Raw genomic sequence first — 24,247 nt, forward strand, 5'->3', positions numbered from 1 at the left:
GAAGTTGCGAAGGAATGGAAGGAATGGCCGTGGTGTCCTGAACTCCCCTGCCCACAGCTGCCCTCTCCACCTCAGCCCTTCACGCACAGAGAAAACCCCGGCACCCCATTACCCCTGCAAACAGCTGGGCTGGACGCTTTTCAGCTCCCTGCAAGAAGAGAAGATAAAAGCTCACGAGCCAACAAGGGGAGGAACAGCAGCCACACGCCACGCTTTGGCGTTCGCAGATCCGCTTCAGGCTCTCCCCGCCTCGCCCCAGGCTGCACGTTGCCGGATGAAAGAGCAGAGATGCTGCCAGAGAAGTTTTCATATTGATTTACCTCGTAATGGAAGAATGACAAGCGCTCAGAGAACAATACCAACAGCTAGAACAAGCAACCGGCAGCTGCCCTAAGCTTCAGGCTTGAAAGCAAGCTGCTTGCCATCGGCACAAAGCCCGAGCTCGGTTCCCCATGCGGGATAAGAGGGAGCTGATCACAGGCCTGCTCCCCTTTAATGAAAATGAACAGCGCTTTGAGATACAGCACACGAAATGGCCCAATATTTCAGTACCTTTACCTCCAGCACTGGCAAAATCAAATACAACCTCGATCTTTTGCAATAAAAGCTGAAGTGCTTTTCCTGCACTGCCTGGGTTAGGGCAGGGAAATCAGAGAGCTCCGAATCAAGATGGGCTGCATCCCACTTGCCAGGCATGGTCTGCTCCACCCCTATCCCTCTGTGGCTGTCATCATATGGGACTAGACGTGGCCGTTCCCAGAGGAAAACAAAGGCTTGGCCTGTTCGGTGTGAGCAGGGCCCATGTGGTCACTAAAAAGGAGATGGAAGCTGCAAGGAGGTTCATGCACACCACTCACCTCTGCATTTCCCCTCGTCTGATGGGGGCATTGCCCATCTCAGGAAATCTCACTGCCTGTGATAACAGCAGTTGGACATTGGGGCACTGCCATCCCCACGCTGAGTGCAATTGCCTGGATCCGGTCCTCAGGCATCACCGGGGCAGTGTCAGCGGGAGCATCCCACCCCTCCTGCTCATTCCTGCCTCATGCTGGTCCCTCGGTTATGCAGGTACAGCTTTGTCTGGTCACTGTATGAACCAGACTGGGAACTAATCTGGTTTAAATCAGGGCATGAAAGACTCTCTGTTTTTTTTTTTTCTTAGTTTCTCTATCCAGCTCCTCACATGGTTGTACAAACATTTGCATTGGTATCAGAGGACAGAACAAGGGCAGGAACGGAGGTGGCTGCTTGAACCACTGCTGCTGAAATAAATACTCATGGAATTGCACCCGAGGCATTCTTAAAATCAACACGCAGGCTCTCGGAAAGTGTTACCACCTAGCATCCTCCATGAGGTGAGAAAATGAGCAGAATCACGAATATTTTAGAGTAAGCTGAAAGCAGCTTTTATCATTGTAAGCAAGCAATTTTACAATGGTCTGTAAATTTGCAATGTTCCTTTTTCAATCAGTACAGTAGATGAACAACACATTGTGTACTCATAAAATAAAACCTAGAGATAGGTTCAAATAACAATTTCAGCACTTTTTACAACCTGCCACAGGCAGAAGTTGTTTGTTTGTTTTTTTTTCCGCAACGAAGTTTTAACACCATCTTAGCTATGGAACAGCGCAAATTCCCCAGAATTTAACACCAAAGAGCAGTTTTCAAGACAAGGACAACAGTCCTTGGTCTTACGTTGCAGCTTTTATTTCTGTATTACAAACTGATTTACAAATCCAGTGACAGAACTCAGATGCTAAAATACTGAACACCTGAGCTTGCTCCCAGTGAGGTCTTTGCCACTGAGTTCAATAACAACACTGTCAAACCATAAGTGACTTGGCCCCGGGTCACACAGAAAATCAATGACCGAATCAGAGAGAAAACCCACATCTGGTGCTCCAAACTATTTCTTCTGCACAGAAAGGCACTGCTGGAGAATTCTGAGGCTCTGCCACAGGACCCGTCCCAAGAATTCTGTTCAACAGGATGCTTAACAAAACACTAAGAAAACTCTTATTGTCTACTAAATTCTACAGGGTTTTGCCTGAGGAAATTTAGAGGCATCTTTCTCCCAAGCTGTCTCATATATGCACATGACTATAAACAAGCAACGCAAGCTTGCTTGCTCTTTGAAAGGCAACAGCTGTGTTGTTCCAAAAATCCCTCCTGAATGTAAACATATTAGCACTGTATAAACAGCTTGATTTAATAAGAGATGCAATACAATATTCCCGCTTTGTCTTAGGGATCATGATGTTGATGGTGGCAATAATTCAGAGGTGAATTATGGTATCTGTTCAAAAGAAAGAAAAAGAAAACTCTCCAGCTATAGTTGTGAATTAATTTCTTCCTCTTAGCTGAAAATGAGAAATGGCTATAATTTAGTTCCCATTTAAAAGTTGCTGTTGGCTAAACTCTACAATCTTAATTGCTTCTTAATATTCTCTGTTTATTTGTTCCTTTGAAACCACAGTCTATAGTATTGTAGTGTTTAGATTAAAAATCAGAACAGAAAACAAACAGTGGAAGGTCACCACTCACTCCTAAAATATGTTTTTTTCCCCCTAAAATGACAGAACTTAATGTGTATCAATGTATTTTAGTTGATTTCCCAACTCTAGTCACCCTCCTGCACCTCTGTGAAAAGAAAGTGGCACTGGTTTCCCTTAAAAGTGTCAATACTCAGGACCTGTTCAACTTGAAACAGAATACAGAGGAATTGCTAGAAAAGACATCTTTCAAGCCATATTATGGCTCAGCATGCTATAGAAACTCGCCTTGTTGCAAAAAAACCCGAAGTCACACTCAATCCCTAAATAGTTTGGAGGTCACTACCAAACACACTGCAATTCTCAGAGCTTATAGAAAAGGCTGTGAGAATAACAGTGGCAAAGTCTGCAGCACATTTTAATGGGCTCTAGATGAGCTAGTAGTGCTCCATCAAAAGATCCTAAAATCCCAGCAAATAGTTTTCAGAAATACTTCGTGGATTTCCTTATGGCACACAATTTCAGGAATCAGTACGAAAGGAATGAGAGCAGAAAAATAAATACCATTGTGCCAGTGCAGAAGTTAATGGCAAATCTAGATGTTGAGTAAAATGAGGATCTGGTCTCCTCACCTTTTCTGTTTGTGAAGACTCCGATTCTTGACTCAATGCTAAAAGAAATCAGTTTCAAGCACTAAAGGTCTTGGAAGCAAGTCTCCTTTGTCATGCCCCCGACAGCTCAAGGATCAGCCAGACCAGCTTTTCCTCAAGAGGAATCAAAGATGCACAGAAGCAAACTTAAGTTATAGCCACCATTGTCCCTCCCCAGCTGCTCACCAGCCCCAGAAGACGTTGTGGCTTCTGGTCATCCTATGCTGATGCTCTCCTCATCATTCTGGGATAAGAGACAGCACAATTTTTGCAGCTTCATTATGCTGACCTAGTTTATTTTTCCACTCTAACAACTTAAAATCACATAGCGCTCTTTGCACAGCAGAGCCATTAAAAGTACTGATTTCAGGAAACTTTAGCAGAAAGGCAATTCAGAGCTGCTGCTTGCCTGCAAGTTCCCATCCCTTTTCATTACTGAGATGGCCATCACGCTAAAAAGACGGAAGTGACCCTTTCTCTTCAACATCAAACATATTCTTTCGCCATTTGTCCAGGATTCACTTGGAAAAGGAACTGAGAACAGCAAATTACCTCTGCAAATAAGGGAGTCTCATTCAGAAATTGCACAGATCATTTCCAAATATATTCAATTACAAGAAGTCTCTAATGAACACAGCATGGAAGCTCAACAGATAAAGAAACGAAAAGCTTCATCACACAGTGACTGCTTCCTATCACCGTGCCTTTCCAATAAAGGGAACAGAAAATGAAGCTTTCTTACAACAAGAGACCATCACAAAATTTATTTCATTGCTGTGTCACAGAATGAGTTACAAAGGATCCAAAGCGAGATAAAAACACTTTACCCAACCTTGACAAGCAGCCTCCCCAACTCCTTATTTCAGTCCCTGGATAACAGGGCATGGATGCAACGCAAACAAGCAGAAGGCTTCGCTCTGCTTCACTGTTCTACTTATGTCACCTCTGGTCTCAAATCATCTAATCCCACAAATGCTCAAAAACACAAAAGTGAAAATATCATTTGTTTTACCCTCAAAATGTATTGCCAAAGGGCTAACCATGTCTCTTCTGCATTTTCTAGTTCTCTGAGTTTTGTTTTGTAATGCTTTTTCTCACACCAGAACAAAGAACTGCTGTGCGAGAAAAGACCCTTTGGTCCAGCACGCCTGTCCCCTTGAGGGTTATCCTTTCATAACAAGTGTTTCTCTGCTGTGCACTTCAATACCATGTTTCCCTTACTGAAAAATCTGTCTCAAACTCGTTTTCATGCCATTCGCCTTGATGGTGTTATTTAGCAAATTATTCCATATGTTGCCCATTACATTTTAAGCTAAGTATTTCTTCCTGAAAATCCATATCACTGTTTCTTTCAGACTTGTAAATTAGACTCTGCAGCGTTTGAGGATCTGTTTTTTTTTCTTACTTTAAAACACTCACAGAGATAAACATTTTATTTTTCCTAAGGAAAGGTAATCACACTGGAAAGGGCACAAAAAATGCTTTTTTCACTTCAGTGATATGGTCTGCACACCATGAAATGTTACTGTGGATGATTTGTGTTCTAGCTGCTTGTTGATTTATCCTAAAACATATGTTGACATTTTTATAAACTCTCAGTATTTGTTAAAAGAAAATCTTCTGAACTATGAAGGTAGATACAGGAGATCAGTTTGAAGCTAGTACATATACGCTCTCAAGTTTGTTTATTGTTCCTCAATTTTTTGCTTCATATTTTTCAAAACTTTTGACTGCTACAAGACATACTTTCTGGGTCTAAATTAATTTTTAATCCCCACCTTTTTTTTTTTAGTATCAATTGTACACAAAAAAATTGACTCACTGCTGTAAAGGGTATTAATGACAATGCTCGCAATATTACCAAAGCCACTAATGAATGTTAACAACTCATAAAGATTATGGGGAGCAGATAAGAAACAAATTCTGTCTGTATGCAAAATAACAACCTTTACTGGAAAAGTAACTTGGTTTCGCTTAAAGTCGTTATTCATGGATCTTCCTGGATTTATGTGTATGTTTGTTATTATAAAGCAAATAAAAAATTATGAGGTCCACGGTTAAGAATCTTTAAGATAAAAAGTACTTAACTTTAATTAACATATCTTAATTTTAGACTGAAGTAATATTATGGCCTATAATACAAGCCAATATTTATCAAAAATTAGTCCCTAACTATTGGTCACTAAGCCAGTGCTTTTCAACCTTAATATCTTCTTGGGGATGGCATTGTTACTCTTTGAGTGAATTAAACACTAATTTTGCAATTATTTCCCTTGATCCGTAAGTGAAATTGCAGGAAATGGAAAAGTTTTCCAAACAATGAAAGCTACCAATATTCTTCTGGATAACAGCTGTTAGCATTACACCTTTCCTCCTTGGGAGAGCATTTTGTATCAACACAAAGTAAATATTACTCCTCATTACAGTCCTCCAGGATATACCATATCCTTCAGGGGCTTGCCTGGTGGCAATTTGACCAAGTTGAGTTTTTCAAATGAAGAAATACAGCGAAGGACAGGACACTACAACGGGGTCTTCAGAACCTTTCCAATTTCAGCTTTTGTGTACGTATCACTGCAATTTGATTCACTGTCTTATTGCAATGATGCTAATTACTTGCAAATGTTAACAGAAATTGTTTTCACAATATGATTGTCATCTATTTATTAACATTCTTTTAAATGTTCCCAGCATCAACAATTTGGTCAATTAATTGTCAGTGAAATGGGTGTGCTGAAAAAGCTTGGTAGCTTTTTAATTGATTCTGCAGATATAATAATCAGTGGACTGCTATTTCTCACCAAAGCTATTTTTGTGTGTCCCATCTAATCAGATTCTGAATTCTTAAGTACCTTCTATAAGGCTAATCCCTGGTTAATTTTCACTACCAGACAAATGAGGTGTCTCTGGGTTCTGGTTCTAGCACAAGAAGGTTCTGCAGGTTTTAATTTACTCTAAATCAAAAAAAGATGGAGTTGTTGGTCCTAACCCTAGTCTCCACTGCTTATCCAACACCCAGTAAAGGACAGTATCTCTTTGTCAGAGGCAATCTCTAAATTCAAGACCTTGCAGGTTGCTCTTCCAAACACTTCACCAGTGCTGAAGAACTCCGACTCAGAGCATTGCTATGTCACATGAAACAAGCTTATCCCCCTTTCTTGAAGTGCAGCCAAAGGAAGAAAAGAATTGCTTAAGATCACGCAGGAGGTCTGTGGCAAAGCCACCCATGGAACCAAGTCCAGCTTCACTGGGCTTTTCTCCCATGATCACCTTTCCCGAAGGCCAAGGCAAAGATACCTTTTTATAGCTATATCAGAGGGACTAATTGTGAAAATATTTGTTGGTATTACAGCTGGCTCTACTACTGCTAGAGCTCTACCAAGCTCATTTTCATTACACAAAAATCAATATTTAAGACAGCTGAATAGTTAACCAACACAGCCATTCTAGCATCCAGCGAGTTATCTAATGCATCTATCACCATACCATCTAATAAAATAAAAAACACAGGACCAGATTAAAGAACACCACCTGAAATGTGTTTTAAATCACAATCAGTTTCCAACCCAAAGGAACCAGGCTCACCTCCAGTAGACAAGCACAGCAATGAGCAGGATGAGGCACACGAAGGTCAGTGCTGAGACCACAATAAGCGGGATGATCCATTCCATTTTACCAGGAGAAGGTCTTGTGGCCATGCTGGAGCTGTTCTTGTCAGCTGTGTGTTGAACACATAACAAAAACAATCACTCAATGGAAAGAGAATTACTGTATGGAAAAACGTGTAAGCAAAACAAATAGCTTGTCCGCTTTACATGGTATAAGTAAACAGAGCAAAGATCTTCTAACTGCAGGGAGGGACTCCATTTGTCTTTAGTCTGAGAGATGAGAGCACAAAAGTATGGTGTTTATTGCCACATATGGCTTGGATTTTACTACTGCTTGTAATTACAGTCTCGTAGACAATTTTAGGAGTCTATCATGCAAGCACCTATTATCAGATGTGGAGTACCCCACCGAGTCATTTCACCACAGTAACAAAGTAAACGATTTGCTCGGTCACCAGTGTTTGCAGATAAATGCACCCTGTTTCTCAACACTACAGGACAGCCCTGTTTGCAAAGCTTAATGTTATACTTTGCTTCAGAAATAAATTTCTTGGTAACTATCTTAAAATAAAAAATCCTCAACATGTTGGGTGTCATGTCACATAATTTGCAGAATTGTCACAATCTGGTGAGTTACTGCATAGGAAAGCACTTTTCAGCATATGGATTGTCAAGATGGATGGATGAATGAATGGATAGGATCTGTTGTAACTGACAGAAGAAATCATTATGCCACAGCTTTTGAACAAAATTAAAGTTGGTCAATATCCCGAGATCTGGCCGAGTAACCTCGTTTCATTTTTTGCATGACATCTTGTTAAAATTACTGTATCACATATAGGATGAATATCTAGAGGTTCTGCAAGTACTGGAGCCAAGAAGCATAGACATTGTACCAACATATTTCAAAAGACGTGTAATTTGTGCAAATTTGTGTAGACTTGATGAATAAATTGGTTTAGATAGAATGATAAAAGAAAAATACAGAAATGGATTCTGTATCTTGTTCAAGTTTCTTAACAAACAGGCAGTATTTGATCAATACCTGTCAACAGGACATAATGGGAAAGGATTAGTGTAAACAGCTTCAGATTTCAACAAGGATTGAAATGTACGCACTTGTCTGCTACTTTTTAGCCTACGTGAGTCTTCCCTTACCAATGTGCTTCCTCGCCCTCGTTCAGTATTGTATTATCATATCTTCTGAAACTGCTGCAAATCCTACCCAAAGAACATAATTGCCTTTTCACCGTAGGCAGGCAAAACACAGATAATTGGAAGTTACCAGATGTCACATAATATGAAGTCATACTCTATTTTAATAGCATTTAGATTATACTCCTCCATAGGCAGGAGTAAAATTCAACTAACATGGAAGTAAAGGTTAATTGTAAATGCTTTTGCCTGACTGCTGAAAACAGAGCAAGGCTGCAGGCTGCTGCAAGCCCAGCAAGAAATCTTTCTAGTTTTAAGAACTAGGCTGATGGAGGTAATGCCCTTTAGCAAGCAGCCTAAATGAGGTGCTAATCAGAGGGATGTTTGGGGGAAGTGAACGTGCACAGAGTGTAGAACTGATCAAAAGAGAGATGAGTAGCCACTTGTCTCCAACTTCAGTAGGAAAGGCTACCGAGGTTACCAACAGTGCCACTTTGCAGAACGGGCACACAGTGTTGTACCTCAAGCATGTGGCAAGCTTTCATCTTCACAGCATACTAATAATATACAGCATACTGTTTTTTAAGACAGGTCTTTGATTTCCTTGACTAGCAAAGAATAAGGAAAAGAACAACCCCAAAATTAGAGCAAAGGCTTATTCTGTGTTTGCCAAACTTGCAAAAATAATAACCCCTGAGGCATCGGTTTTTATCAGTGCATTTCAAATAATTTAACAGCATGAAAAAATTAAGCCTGTGAGGTAAGTGTTACTAATCAGAACGGTAAAAGGCACAAAGCAAAAAAAACAATGCAATGTAATAAAACTTTGTAGGAGAGCCAAATAGCATCACCACCTTACATCCGTTAGGGTGTTGCTTCATTTCTCTCCAAGGACAGTATTCTGTTTAGTTTCACCTCCGCATATTTCAACACAAAAACATATGTTTCTGTTTGCATGGGAAGAAAATTAAATTCCATTGTAAGCACAGCATGGGCTGGAGTCCCAGTGCACACTATTAAACTCTGCAGTGCTCACGATGCTCCTCTTACTCAGTCTACTGTGGAGAACACACTTATCTGATCCCGCCAACTCCCCGTACCACAGATGTGAGGATAAGAAAGCGTTCAGTGTGCTGAGTGCCAGAATAGCAAATGCCATTCCCACATGCTGATGGCTGGCCCTGAAATTCCAGTTGGGAATGCCCAAGCGGTGATGTGCTTCAGGAAAAAAGGGACTGTTCCTGTGCTGGTTTTGAAGAAAAAGTCTGAGTTGTTCTCCACTGCTTAAGTAAAGTGTTGAGAGAGCTTAAACAAACTAATACCAATAAAAACTGTACTAGAATGACAGTAGGGCCAGAAGTACAGCTGGAGTGCTGGCACCTGTCTCGAGGGTCATTGCAGAAGAGCCTAAGAAAAGGCAACTTGGAAAAAGAGTTGAAGAAAATACATACACAAAAACAGACAGATCTGGGCCTTTGCAGCTTCCTGTTCGCCTACATAACAAAATATTATAAAATAAAAAATTGCCAGGATTTCACTCTTCCAATGCAAGAATGTTGAGTCTTGGTAGCATCAACAGCATATCCTTGTAATGATGCCCACCATACACTGTACTTGGGGGGGAGTGGTGGTAGAAAAAAAGCTTAAAAAATGGACCAGGAAACTCCATTTTTTGCTGAGAAATGTAAACAGTTTCCAGTGGCATATGCCTTCGTTGAATTAATTCAGTTTGCCTTTTACTGGCTTGGAATTCATCCCAGTAGGAAGGAATAAAAATTATTACAGCATATCTGTTTCAGGAGGTCCCACACGATACAAGCCTTGGCACTGCTAAATACACTCCTGCGTCTGGAAAAATCCTGAATTCCTGCAAACCACCCAATTCGGCAGTTCCAGACAGATGCGGATGGATGAGGCCAGGGCACCAGGCAGTGAGGGAGGCTTTGGCAGGGCAGCTCTTGCACAAAGGTCAAAGCAAGTAAGAGGAATTCTACAATTTGTGAAATGTACTGTTTTTCTGTGTATTCTTGGTAATTGGCTCTTGAAAATAAACATGTTTATTTCCCTTAAGTAACACTGCTTGCTATAATAAGTGACCATAGCTGTAATATATAACCTATCTACCTCTATCACTCATTGCACAAACTGCCAGGACGAAGTTCTGTTTGTTGTACTGTTACAGAAACTGTTAACTACAGCAATACACATGTTCTGCAGGCCAAAAGAAAAACCCTGCTGTCAAACTGCCTCACATCATCTGGTCACTTAAAGCCACCTGCTCAACCTTCCTTTGAGTAAATGAAATTATGGACTTATACAAAGGTATCAATTAATTCTGGAAAAACATATTGTCCAATCATATGTTTGTTTTTTTTTTCTTTTCGTGGTTGAATATGTTTTAAAAAAGCAGTATTAACTTTGATACAAGCCTCATGCCATAGCACAACTATTTTCTCCCTCTTTCTTTAAAGTAATTCCTGCAGCATAGAGGCTGTGTACAACTAAGCATGGCTTTACACTGCTTTGTAAACAGATGCCAATCATATTTAATCCCGATGTCAGATATCTCAAATTCATAATGTTTGCAAACATCAAATAATTCAGTCCTTTTATTTTCAAGCCATTCTGCTGTTTGCTCCTGTAAGTTGCCATGCAAAATGGCTCAAGTGCCGCATGAAAATACAGCTTAATAATCCTCGCCACGTATGGAGAAAGAAAGAATTACACAGATGTTTAATTATCTTAATGAGGTTATCCCCAAAAGGCTTTTGTAACCTCAGACCTGGCAAAGACTGTTCTAAAAACCAAAATACAGTCTCTGCTAAAAGCATATACCGGGGCTGAAATTTAACCCTGCATATCATGATCTCCCTACAAAGCCCTCCTGAGGGAGAAACTCAGCCCAAGTGGGTGAACGCTGAGGTGTGGGAGGACTTGGCTGAAGTTTGGATCAAGGGCCAAACCCACATCTCTGTTCTCTCCTGACTCAGGCAAAACCCCTCACCAGACACCTATTACTTTGCTCACAACAACCCATACATTATCTCCTGTCAAATACAAAGGATCTGTTTAACTGTCCAGCACAGTCCAGGGCGGGGTTTCTTTGTTTGGTTGGTTGTGTTTTTTCGGTAAAGCACCATTATAATTTCTGTTTTTCTAATTTTCAGGTTTCAGATTTGCAGACAATGCCGAGCAGCTGTGTGTGTAACAGTTGCAGATCAAAGGTACAATTAGGCTAATGTGGGCACCAAAACAGAAAAAAGGACGATCAGGAAAATGAAAGAGGAGAATGCAAGCAAGCATTCAGTGACAGAAGAAAATCATTAGTGTTGGCCTATACCACCAGACGAGAAGAGGCCAATGCCATTTGGAAAATAATGACATGGCCTCAGGAGAGGTGTGTGTGTATGTGCGTGTGAAATAAGCACTAAAAGAAAATGAGCCTTGCTGTACTAATTGGCCTCGCACTTTCCCTGTAATTTCTCGTGTGTTCCCTGTTCTCTAATCATCCACACTCATGAGTACTTCCCCATTCAGTTATCTTCTTACAACTGCTAATTTGATGCTATATAATTAATTTTACAAGTGTACATTGTTATGAAACAATTTTCTACTCTTTAAAATGATTAAACTTTCTACTCACAAAAACGTTTTTGAAACCCTGACAACTTTACAAAAAATCCTTTCTTGCAGAAAAGATACATCCCAAAAAATTTCTGGCCACTACGTAAGCTGCAGGGATTCTTTCTGCTCACTTTGGAAGTGGCCATCACCCTCTTTATCCGTTCTGATGCTCAGGAATGCTTTCAGACACTTCTGGCAATGTCTTGGCTCCTGGCTTCACTGGTTGTTGTCTCGATTTCAGGTTTGCCTTGTTGTGGAAAACCTGTAAGGCCCTTTCTCATAGGAAAAGGTCTTGCTTATGTCTGGAGTTTCACTGAACCCAACTCCTTGCGTGAGCTCAGTCAGGTTTGTCTGTGTGAATTGCAAATTTCCCTATTACTGTGAAAAACAAGCTGAAGCAAGTAGTCTTGGGCTTCATGCTGGTGTTTGATTGATAAGCCAATTTGCCAGCTGTGGCTTATGCTGGCACATGTCTTTGGTAACTTACATCCAGCCTGGAGGAAGACTCCTCACGCATTCCCAAGAGTCTGCTCACAGGGGTAGCCTCCCAACAGGCCAGCCAGGCATTACTCAGACACATCTTGTAAAATATTTGGGCAAATTCTGGGTTCGGTAGACTTCAGCTATCCAGAAGCCAGATGACAAAAGATGCAAAAGACTTGCCTGGAGAGACTTTGGAGGACAAGGTCCTCACACCTGGTGCAGAGAGATTCAGACTGAAAACCTCTGTTGCAAAGCCAATAAGAAACATCTCAAAATGTTCTCAGGGTTGAAAAACACTAGCCCTTCCCAGTGTCTGGATAGGGAAGCCACCAGGCTTGTGAACAACCTAACTTCTTCCACCTGGAGGTCAAGGACAGGGAATGAACCTCTGCCCCAAGGAAAACAGCACAAATGGGCCCATCTTCATCTCTGAAGGGCCATTCCCAGCCCTTTTGCTGCCGAGTGTCCTCTTCAGAACACTGAGGGGCCTGGGAGAGGCTTGTCTGGGAAGTTGAAAATATGGTACGGTGCCTTCTCATCCTGAGTGTGTCACCAGACGTTTAACTAAGAGTTAACTGAGGTTAATTTGGGTGAAACAGGCAACTCTTTCACTTATCTTGTCCCCCAGTTAACTTGTGCTGGGTCTTTCAGATCTGATTTCCTACATGTGGAAGCCATTTTTGTGAGATGCAGTGATCTGAGTAAGGTATCCTCCCTCCATATATAAGCACAGAAACCCCGATTTGCAGAGCTCTTTCAGGACTGATCGTCGTTGCATGCAGTCTTCAGGCAGGGTCTCTTCAAGCCTCCAAGCTTGCAAGTGAGCAGAGCTCTGAAAAGAGGCTGTCTAGTAGGAGGCAAAGCTGTACTGAACCATGTTCAGTGGCAGTTCTCTGCATGCTAAAAGGAGACAGAAATCACTGCAGACTAAGCGGATACAATTCGCAATAACCAGCAAGTACTTCTTAGCAATATTAACAATATTTCCCCATCTCATTGATTTTCATCTTTTTCCTCTTAGCTTCACCACAGAATAAGAAACAATCTAATAACAATCCCTTTGTCATGAGCTAAGAAACAAGACCAACTACTCATCTTTCCTCCAATTTATTAGGCTGAGAATAAGCCATGAGGCCCTTTCCAGGTCTTATGTAAGGGACATTGTACTTGGGCTATCCAAGAAACTGTCACATGAGAAAGAGCAAAGCAGAAGGCAGGAAGAACTAAAGGCACCTATTTCAGAGGCAGGTTTACCCAGGCAGACTGAATTGCCGGGGTTTGAACCCAAATGGTGCTGAATACTTACTCCCAAAATTGCAAAGTATGGTTAGGACAAGTTCCATCCTTCCTGATAAAGAGCTGATCAGGGCAACTGTCATGTTGAAAGCTGCCTGACAGGCATCTCAGACCATATTCAATGGGAGCACTGGACTTCGAAGATTATTTGCAGTTGAAGAGTAAGAAAAACAGCAGCATACTTAAAAAAATAAAAAAATCAGCACAACCTGGTGCAGGTTTCTTGGCTTCTGTGCTGTTAATCTATTCTCTTATAGAACAGTTATGATTCACAGCATTAGAGTCAGGTCAGCATTTCTGTAACAAATGTTATTAAAGATAGGATTTAGCTTTGGTTTTTAAATTGGTTCTGAGCTATAACTGAGTGCACAATGTCTGCATTTTCTGTGTTTATAAATGTAGGGGAAAAGAAATATGTGGGTTTTTTCCACAGTACTCTAACTTTAGAGCAGCTTTGATGGAAAAACAAAATTACAAACCAGTCTATAGATTAGCAAAATAAACAATAACAGTTACAAACCAAACCAAAACAAAAGACGTGTACTGTCTTACAAATGCTGTGGTAATATACAAAATCATGCAGATAAACTCATCACTGTATCTAAATCTCAGCCCTCACTCTGCAAATAAATCCATACGAATGTACTCCATTTGCTCCTTGCAGTTTTAAGATCTGTTTTCCTCACCAGTGCTTGGAGCTCCTCAAGCAGAAACATGTGCCTACGTACCCACCTTTCTGTGCTGCGGTTTGGGAGCACCAGAGACGCTTGTTTGCACAGGTTTGTGCAGCAAATCCTGAGCACACAGGGCTGGGTGTGCATGCAGATCACCTGGGCCTGCTTCCAAAAGGTCACATTTACTGTGCAGTTGGTGCATACATTCAGAGTTGGCTTGTATAGGAGAATCGGTAATTCTCATCGGGACAAACAAGGAAAATATGTGAACTCTGCCCGGCTAACATATTTTTTTTTCACAGAAGAAAGTGAAGGAAACCTTGGTGTAAACGGTGCTTTGTCCTGGAAGATCAGAGCATGTAGGGTTTTGTGGTAAGAAATAAACCAGTGATCATCTCGCATTTGGGAAAATATCTCAAAGCCCAATCAGGAGAATCCTGCAGATAAACTAAATTAGCTTACAGCATATATAGCAACCTTCCCATGAAATACCAGCTCGGCACAGCAACCGCTCTTCCAAATTAATTTCACAGCTATAGTTTGCTGCATTCCTCTCTCTTTTTTTAATCAAAATTCTTAATGCAGCATCTTGAGAGTTCACATTATTTCAAATTTTCTCTTCTAATAAGCAGTACAAGGAGCAGGAATTTGTACTAAGAAAATAAAAGGATGCTACTTTGTGGGTTTGGTCTTGTGATGACCTGCCCACCAGATGAAGCCAGGCACCACAAAAATGTTGTATCTACTGGAAATCAGTAAGGAATTTGGATTGTGTAATTTTCCAAACAGTCTCGTGTCAGTAAAAAGACTTTCCCCGGAGGTCACTCACCTGGGTTAATGGTGATGAACTTGTTATCTGAGGGGTATTCCTCTGGAAACCTGTCCTCCTTTGGAGGAGGTTTTCTTGTTGTCTCTGGTCTTCTTGGGATCTTCCCCAGGTAAAGTTCATTGGTGAAGGCTGGCGGCACTTGGGTGGAAGGGAGCGGCTGGGGCTGAGTGTCGGCTTCAGCAAAGCTTTCCTCCTCCGGTCCTCCAGCCGTGGGGGCAACATTTTGGTTTGGCTCTTCACCCGATATGGTTTTATTTCCTGCCTCCTCGGCAGTCCGGTTGGGGGAAGCCGTGGCCACGTTGGGCTCTGTGCTATTGCGTGCCTCTGTGGCTGCCGTCGCCCTGTTTTTCTCCTTCTTCTCAGCATCCTTTTCTTCCTCTTCCTCATGCTCCCGCTCCCCGTCCTCGCTTTCACTCTTTTCATCCTTTTCCCCCTCCTCAGTTCCCTCGCCATCCTTTGTCAGCGCCGAGTCCCGCTCTGGCCCCGGGGAGGCGGCGGCGGCCTCGGTGACAGCCACCACCGGCCGTCCCGCCTGCTTGCTGGGGGCGGCCGCCGCGGGGGGCCGGGTGGGCCAGACGCTGCTGGGGAAGGAGGAGATGCCAGCACCGCTGAAGCCCAGGCCTGCCAGCAAGGTGCTGGTCACCACCGAGGCCACGGTGGCCTGGCTGCCACTGGAGGAAGGACCGATCCCAGTAGCCATGGACACAAAGGAGAAGGGCAGCCCCGAGGAGGTCCAGGTGGAGGAGCCGGAGCTGATGGGAGCCATGTCGGCTGAGGAGGCAGGAGATGCTGTGGGCTTGAGGAGGTCACCAGCAGCAGAGGGGAAGAAAACACAGCAGAGAGCATCAGCAAGGGCCCTGATATGCCACCTGAGGTCATTTTACTTCTGCTTTCCCCTCCCTTTCCACACACATGCCACTCTGGTTGCTATTCTCTCAAAATGAGAGACTTACACCAGCTGGAGCCAGGAATGGGACATGCTACGGAGCTCATAGCAAACACTTCCAAACAATCATTATCATAAAAAAACTCTTTATCCTTGTATTTATTTTACAGCGGGACCTTCTCCACCCACGTCACCAGTAACTTGTGAGTAACGTTTCCTCTCAGAGGTGAGCAGGATGTACAGGGGTTTAATGAGTTTAGCTGCATTACTCACAGGGCTTTAATCCTCAGAATACAGAAGCTTAAAAATACAGCATTACATAAGGGCTGTCCCAAAATACGGGCTGTGTTTCCAACATGTGCATCCGTGGCTGGTGGGTCTGCTCTGACAGGGAACTCTTGTCTTCCCACACACATTGTGAGGGCCTCAAACAGTACTATTTTTATTTCCTTAATTTACCCATCAGCAGTATTCTAAGGACTAAGGACTGATGCTGCAGTGAGGCTTCACTCTCATTAGAAAAGACTTGCAGCATGGACAGCTGGTCACTCATGAAGGACTTAGGGCATCAGGAGCAAGTCACCAGGACCTCTACCACCAGCACAAGGTTGTGGCACCCATGAACAGACTTGGCTTTCCCTGTACAGCTTCCCGGCCACCACCAGTGAGCAGGAGCTACTTCCCTTGGGAGCTGTGAGAAAGCAGGGAATGAACTTTGCATGGACTTTGCATCCTCTGCAACCTGCCACTGTTACTCTAACAAGGTCAACTGGACGCATGCGTGCTCACACGTGGGTCTCTGTGCACATGTGTGTATGCTCCACTGGAAAGAAAAACTCTTGGTATGTATACTTAAAGAACTAGACAAGTCATTCACCTTCCTGAAGCACATATGGAAAAAGACACTGGAGTTATGTGAGTTGGCTAAGGACAAGGAGTAATTCTGTGGAAGAGCCGGGGTCAGCAGTTCTGCCCGGACAAACTGACCATGCTCTCTCAGACTTACTGAAAAATGTCGCATGTTACTGAATTAATCAGCAAGTGGAGCATTTGCTGGAAAGGTACACATCAGATAAGGACAAAGGTTAAATAGGTGCTACTGAACCTCAAACAAAACTGTAAAATGTTTCTTTCTGGAACTGGAATTTGTAACTTAACAGTATTTCTATATCTCTCTGCAATTCCTAGTTTCAGTCAGGCCTTGTAGTTGAAATGCTGCAGCAAACCAAGAAAGACTGCTTTCTCACATTATTTTTGACCAGCTGCAATCAGAGAACCTGAGATCTCAAAAGAAAACCTGTGCTTTAGAGATTTCAAGTCAAAACTTTAAATAAGCATCTAAACTTTCAGACACTTATTGGTGTTAATCCCTAAGGCACTGTGAGATTTGTTTTTTGCTGGCATGTACAGTCTCAAAGCTGGACTGAGTATTAAAATTTGACAGCAAATTTTATATGTCTAGAATACCTCTATACATCATTAAACAAACATTAATCATTCAAATTCAAGCTTTGTATGTGTTACTTGTTTACTGGAGAGTATATCAAACTAGAACAGCATAAAACCAGAAGCAATGTACTTTAGAATAAATTCAATAGTATGGATTCAATCTATAAATTTGACTGAACAATTCAGTATACCAAATGCCAAGAAATTCAGGTTATGGATAGTTTATGCTAAATAACCTAATAAGGTGCTTTCAAAGTTGAAACAGTGTATTCCAGTTTTACTGTACATGTATCAACATTTCTGATTCTGGAATACAAAAGTCAGCTTCAGTAGCCTGTTAACAGTCTCACCTGAATTGAAATGAAAACAAAGAGCTTGTTAAAGCCTTATTCACACAATAGTAGATATCCTAGTAGCACCAGAAGAGCAGAGATGCTGTGCATGAAGCCTTACTCCTGCTGCATTTTCTTCTGGTCATATAGTTAATAGAATAAATTAAATTTATTTCCAGAGTCATCATTAAGATTACAAATCACCTCTAAATTAATTCAACACATATTTGGGAAGATTTTTTTTAACACTTGATTCTCCAGTGGTCAAGTCCTCTCAGAGCACATAGACAGAAAGCCAAAGCCCTTCAAAATGTTTTCGGTATGTTCTAAAACCTTTTGTGGTAGGTTTGAACAACCACCTCCCCAGGAAACCCTGGTCCTGCCGCAGATTTACAACCTCCTGCTGCCACCTGGTGGGAACGGCTCCCCAAAACCACTGGGCCCCTCCGCGCTTCGCAGGGATTCCCGGCCACCACTTACCACTCCTGTTTTCACAATTCTGGTCCCCTCGAAAATTCGAGTAGTGTTAGCTGAGAAACAAAGAACAACAGCGTGTCAGCCCACTGGGAAGGGAGGCATCCGGAGAATTGCTAAACAATTGCTGAACGTTGCTATGACAAAATATGTGTGCTGGGCTCAGGCTGGAGTAGAGGCAACTCGGCCCATTTGTTATTACTCACCTTACTTGGTACTTGTGTCTAAAGGCAGATTTGTTTGTCTTTAATTACTCAGGCCTGGCAATGCTGGTTTAAGTGCACTGTCAGAAAACACACGTTCTCCCTCAAACCCAACTTGGATGAAGTGTCCTGACTTACACTAGAAGCCAGAGCATCTGATGGTAAGGTTTTTTTCTGCCCTTATCATAATATTATCATTATTTATCTCAACTACAGCTACAGTCAGACTCTGAAGGATGTTTTGTAAGCTCTGGTAGATTCTTTTTGTAGATTTGGTATCAGGTACAGCCGAAGATCAGAAGAACAGCTCCTTTTTGGGGAGACATAGAAGGAAATGCAACATCTACTCCCATTTGCAGATCCATGTATCAATCACTTCCACTGTTTTAAACACTGGACTAAGAGTATGCAAAGAGTATCCAGCAAAACTGTCAATAACTAAATAGGTATCATAGCCAAATTTAAAATAATTTTTCCATTCTATTATCTGCTGAAAGAGGCCATAATGAGTAATATACAAGTTTCTGACTTTGCCTGGCACTTATGTGAAGCCCAAAATACTATGCTGAGACACTAAGGAACTGAGAGCTACACACAAGATGTTGCTTGGACAGGACATTTCTTGTCTGATCCCTGCTATGCTGCTAACACTGTGATATGACACTGGAACAGAATTACATGGTGTCCACAGCTCAATATCTTCCAGATGCTAAGTGCTAAGAGAGTATGCCTAAAACCTCCACATTTTTCCAAAAAATTTCCAAAAATCACTCTTAAAAACCCTCTTATTTTGTTCCACATACATCATCAGACCCAAGTGACTTAACTCTGCTTGACCTTAAGGATTGAATTGTTTAACTCTTCGCTTGTTTTGGTTTTCCATTACCCATTCCATGGTTTATGTATCTGTAAACTGTAGTAGGAGTGCTCTCAGAAGAAGTGAATTTTGCCCTACATAATTAAAAAAAAGTAGTAATAAATTCCTAGGAAGGAGTGAAACTTCAGCACTTAAACTCAAAAAGCATCATGTTCTTCTACCCAATCTCAGCTTTACCAGATTTCTGCAATAAAACTAAGAGGAAATCCATGACAAAGGACAGCTTAACATCCAGTTCTTTAGCTTTCACTTAAATTATGTGTGTTTTGGAAATCACTGAGGTTGTGTGCACGGTAAAACCTGAATGTCTCCACATGTGGTTGTCAAGGTAAGAGTGATCTCCTTTCCTCTTTACATGAAACAGACACTGATCAGACTGACATTCTGCTATAGCTGTGCTTCTGATGCATAAGCAGTCTCCAATGAATTTGGTTTAGAAAAGCTCTGAATTCGCCTAAAACCTGACAAACCCTGGCAGCAGAGAGGTGTGCACAAACCCCCATCACTAGAAATAGGGCTCTGATAAAGTCACTGGCCACAATCTGAAATTAGCATGTCTACATGCATTCAAACACCTTCTGAAATCATCCCATGCCATACTGCACTCTGCAAAGAAAATGTTAAACACACAAATAGTCATAATGTAAAAATATGTGGGTTTTTTACCTTGAAAGAGCATAGTCTGGCTAAAGTCACTACGCATTTCATTTCGGCAAACTGCTTGAACTCTGAACAGATAAAGGATGTCAGGTGAGACATGGCTAATGATGGCCTTCTGTTTAAAAAAAATAGATATTATTCAGTTTTTTACCCCCACAGTACTGTCCACGATCAGTTTGAAATATATAAAGCATTGTGCTAACAAAGGACATTTCTGCCATATAAAGACAAACTTATTTCTAAACAGAAATATTCAATGGTCCTTGGGAAGAGGGCAAGGCCAAGGTCAAGGGACTTCCCTGGGATAAAAGTGATGCACCCAGACTTTGCTGACTCTGCCCATGAGAAAGAAATGAACACATCCCACACCTACTCTCCTTACAGTCTTCATGCCTGAAAATCTCTGCTCTCCTCCGAAAAATCTAAACCCCAAGTCATTTGGTCTTTTAGGAATTAAAATGAGGTTTTTATAGGTGGAGATCCAAGCCCCAATCCTGGGATAAGCCCATAAAAATCACTGTGTGTTCAAAGTGACGATTTCTTTTGCAACAAACTGGCTGTGGCAATTTGAAGCTGGCAGCCTGTGTAACATGATGGCTTGGCACCCTGGACTGGGATGTCCCTGGAACTCTTACACCTGAGACATTACCTTGCTGCCTCCCAGCTACTCATGTCCTGCCTTAGTCCATGGTCACATCAGCTCATGTCTTGCAGCATTAGCTGTGTGGGAGACTTGAAATACCAGTGATCCCTTCAGCAAAACACTGTCTAGCTCTGTTTCAAGACAGGACAGCCCAGCTGCCTCTGCCAGAGCACTGAAAGCAAATTGCCCTTTCCTTTGAAAAAGAGTTTCCTTCTTTTGCCTCTAAAATAGACTAGTTGTCATTGCTTTCTTTACCTCCAAGCTCTGCTGCACAGCACAGGGTCTCATTGCAATTTATTTCCAAGCTATCACTCCATCACATCCCCTGCACTTTTAATTATTTCTTTTTCATAAAACAGGATGCTGTCACTATGCCCACCTCATTTTTGCTGATTAAGGCTCTCCTCCTTATACCTGATTAAAAAAAATCTCCCTTAAGAGTGTGAAGTTATGACAAGAGAGAGGTTACAATACATCATAACCTTGGGTGCCTTTCAATAGATTCCTTTCTGATTTTGTGAGGCACATCGTTCCCTAATGTGACCCAGATAACAATGTCTAGTGGGGAAATTGAAAATATAAATGGAAATGAAGTAAAAGAATCTTCATCTAAGGGAATAAGAGAAGTATCATTGTGTAACTGATTGAATGGGCCCAGAGGACTGTGTATTTGAAAAAAAAAAATACGATAACAGTCATTACGAATAACACTCTGTGCTGCTGCATTTTTCATGTGCATATACAATTACTGATTTCATTATTCTAGAGGCTTTCTTTGATTAACAATAAATGGAGGCCTTTCAGACCTGAATATGTCACTTTGATTTTATATGCAGGGAATGTTAAAGACCGGTACAATACTTGCTTCCACTTAGACAAGAATGACAAGCAGATCAACTCCTAAATGGAGGAGATAGATCAGTGTTTCCATCTGTGCTGGAACTGTCTTGCCCTTCCCTCTTTTTCTCCCCCTGCAGATGTAGGCAGTGCTTGTACAGGGCACTCCACAATCATCTTCTAGCCCTGACCATGCAACTCTACTGCTGGCAGCACCTACTGACAGAATACTGCTCCACAGACTGCAAGGGGCTACACAGAGTCAAAAGCCTGAGCCCAGGAACAGATTTTGGGGGATTGGGCTTTTAATGTGAAAATCTGTGAGCTGGATACAAGCCAAAAGGTATTCAGAGCCTAACTATTTCCTGAGCCAGCTGCTTCTCAGCAACAGTATATGAAAAAGTATCTGCGGATTTAGTCCTTTATGCGCTCACATAAACTATAAATTCACACTCCGGTGTTTTGCGTAGTCTGTTAGGCAACATTCAGCTAATGCTGAACATTTTCATAGCAATTCATTGAGAATTAAACTCTACCCTGCCTGTAAGCTAACAACTACTTTCCTCCTCTACTTCCTTCTACTGAGAAAATAACAATATAAAGATAACTTGATACATATGTCTGGGGTTGATGCTGTGGTTTTACCAGGTCCTTGTCACTGTCCTTGGTGAAAGTCTTCTCCTTTTCATCTTCATTTTTAGTCCAGCTATATGAGATCATGTAGTTCATGATCGGAGGGTGGTAGATGGTTTCTGGTTGGTTCCAGGTTACAAGTAACGCTGTCCTGTTCACAGGCTGCACTTTCATGTTGACCGGGGGAGTGCTGCAAGCTAAAAAAAAAAAAAAGAAAGGAATAAATATGAAGCTCTCCTAAATAAATGAGAGAGAACAGACAGGAAGAACTGTACCTCACTTTAAGAGCCAGGTTTTCTCTTTAATGCCCTGGCCTACAGTAATAGCTTAGCCTGCAATCCACTGAGACCAATGGGATTTAATACCACCTGCAGCTGCTTTCTGCTCTCCAGAGTAAAGGGAACGAGAGAATCCATTCTCTGCAGGCAGCTTGCTTAGTTCTTGACTTAGTTTCAGTCCTGACATTTGCACATACACTTTAACTTGGTCACTTAAGAGCTCCACACTGGAACATAAAGAAGTTCACCTACACTAGAGCCCCAGCCTCCCCGGCCCATAGTCTTCTGTGTATGAAGGGGATAAACACTCCGGTGTGCTTTGGAGGCCCTGGAAATCATTGGAACCTCTGAAAATGTGACATTACTGGGTCAGTAAGTGCTGTTCTCTTAACCCAGTACATTTTTGTACATGAGCAGAAGTTACTTCATACTCCTCTTTCTATGTATTTTCCTCCACAGATTCTCAGCCATGTGGCAGTAATGTATCACCAGCACAGGGCAGTGGTGCTTGGTGGCTCTTGGCCATTTCCTTCTCATAGCAGGCAGGGGAACCCTCCAGCCAGGCTCCCAAGGCTGTGCCTTCTTCACCCTGCCTGCAGCGGGGAGACACAAGTTACTCCTCACCCAAGCTTAAGTTGGTGGGGACGTCAGCATAGGAACGGCTTAACCAACAGGCAAACCCACAGTCTCTGCTTGCTGCAGCCACCAAACCCAAACGTCTCCAGGGAAGACCAAACCCAGGCACCAAACTCAGCCCGTACACTTCAGGAGTGGGGTGTGCACAGGCAACTCGCAGCTGCTGAAGAAAACTGTTCAAGCCATTGAAATGTAAATGTCAGGGTACGGAAGGAGAACACTAGATGGCACTCAAATGCTATCGAAAAAGTACATCATGCACTTCCCAACGATAAGGAATTTAGATTTTTTCCAAGCTTTAAAAATCACGTTTAAAATACACAATTCAGGACCGATTCTCACATTCTCTTTCCCAATATAAACTCTGAACCAAGAAAAAATCACTTGTAATGATACCTAAACACATGTGTCATGGCAAAGGAGATGGTCTCTTCTGCAAGGGAAAGTCAAGGTGTCACCCAGCCCATCACAATGACACTGTTTGCCGAATTATTTTTCCCAATACGACTTTTCCATTTAAAGCCAACACATTCAGCTTGTTTGCTTTCAGCAGGTATGTGATTGTGTGTATATCTGGCCATTATTTTACTTCTAAAGAGTCCTGGCAACACTGAAGGGGAGAAATGTCTATTCCTATGCCTGAACTTGCAGGTTGGTCATGTAGCTCTGCTGTTGCATTCCTGAAATAGCTGCAGTTCCTAAATAAAAAAGATTAAATGCTGTAAACACCAGTATTACAAATACAATAGAAAAATACCTGTCAAATGCATTTGTGCAGTTATAACTCACTTTTGGTAGCCAGCCTGAACAAGAGAACATGTATTGCAGAAATATGGTTGGGCAGGAAAGATCTTTGGTGTTTGCTCCTTGCCAAGGGTGGTGACAATCTTGCAGTTTCACAGCAGATCCTTCTGCTCAGCCCAGAAGGATGATTCAGAAAAGCAAACAAATCCCGGAATACTTTAAATCACTTTTTATTGACAAAATGAGTAAGAGGTTCTATTTACACTGAGTAGAAGGGGCCAAAATGGCATTCTGCTGGCAGTACCACAAAGCCAGAAGCAACGCTTTGGTTTGCTGTTGCAGACCCCTTCCCTCTTGCTCCCTCCTGGTCTCTGTGCGGACCTGGCCAAGAGGGCACAGCTGAAAGCAGTCACTGTTGTCAGTATTTACAGAGCTTCACAAGCCTTGGCTGCCTCTCTGTACTCAGCTCTTTCCGCTGAGATAGTCAGATCAATTCTCACTGACATCACTGTTTATTGATAACTGCACCAATAAATCATAACTCTCCCTTTGAAGCCCTTTGTCATCACAGAATTACACTTCAACATGCCAGGCCAGCCTTTACTGCTCCACCTAATCAAATCACAGCAGAGATAGGAGCCCAGGGTGAAGGACTACCCAGACCTGAAAGTCCTATTCGGTCCTCCTGCTCCAGGAGGACATGTAGAGATTTATATATTTAAAGTAATCATGCGTCAAATTGTATTAGAAATAGTTCAACCACAGGTAACCTTCACGAGAG

General features: G+C 42.1%; 1 protein-coding gene across 1 annotated transcript in view; it reads right to left on the bottom strand.

Moving 5' to 3' along the window:
• The window catches only part of PTPRG (protein tyrosine phosphatase receptor type G), a 405,785-nt gene that overhangs the window by 63,090 nt on the left and 318,448 nt on the right, over positions 1-24,247 (bottom strand). The window contains exons 9-13 of the mRNA XM_082059907.1: positions 21,821-22,005; positions 19,702-19,810; positions 17,962-18,011; positions 14,815-15,610; positions 6,731-6,863 (exon numbers count right to left, since the gene is read on the bottom strand). Of these exons, the coding sequence (XP_081916033.1) occupies positions 6,731-6,863; positions 14,815-15,610; positions 17,962-18,011; positions 19,702-19,810; positions 21,821-22,005 (1,273 nt within the window). The remainder of the gene's footprint in view (positions 1-6,730; positions 6,864-14,814; positions 15,611-17,961; positions 18,012-19,701; positions 19,811-21,820; positions 22,006-24,247) is intronic.

The sequence above is a fragment of the Streptopelia decaocto genome (assembly GCF_964273445.1).
Source record: "Streptopelia decaocto genome assembly, chromosome: 8".
Classification (NCBI taxonomy): Eukaryota; Metazoa; Chordata; class Aves; order Columbiformes; family Columbidae; genus Streptopelia; species Streptopelia decaocto.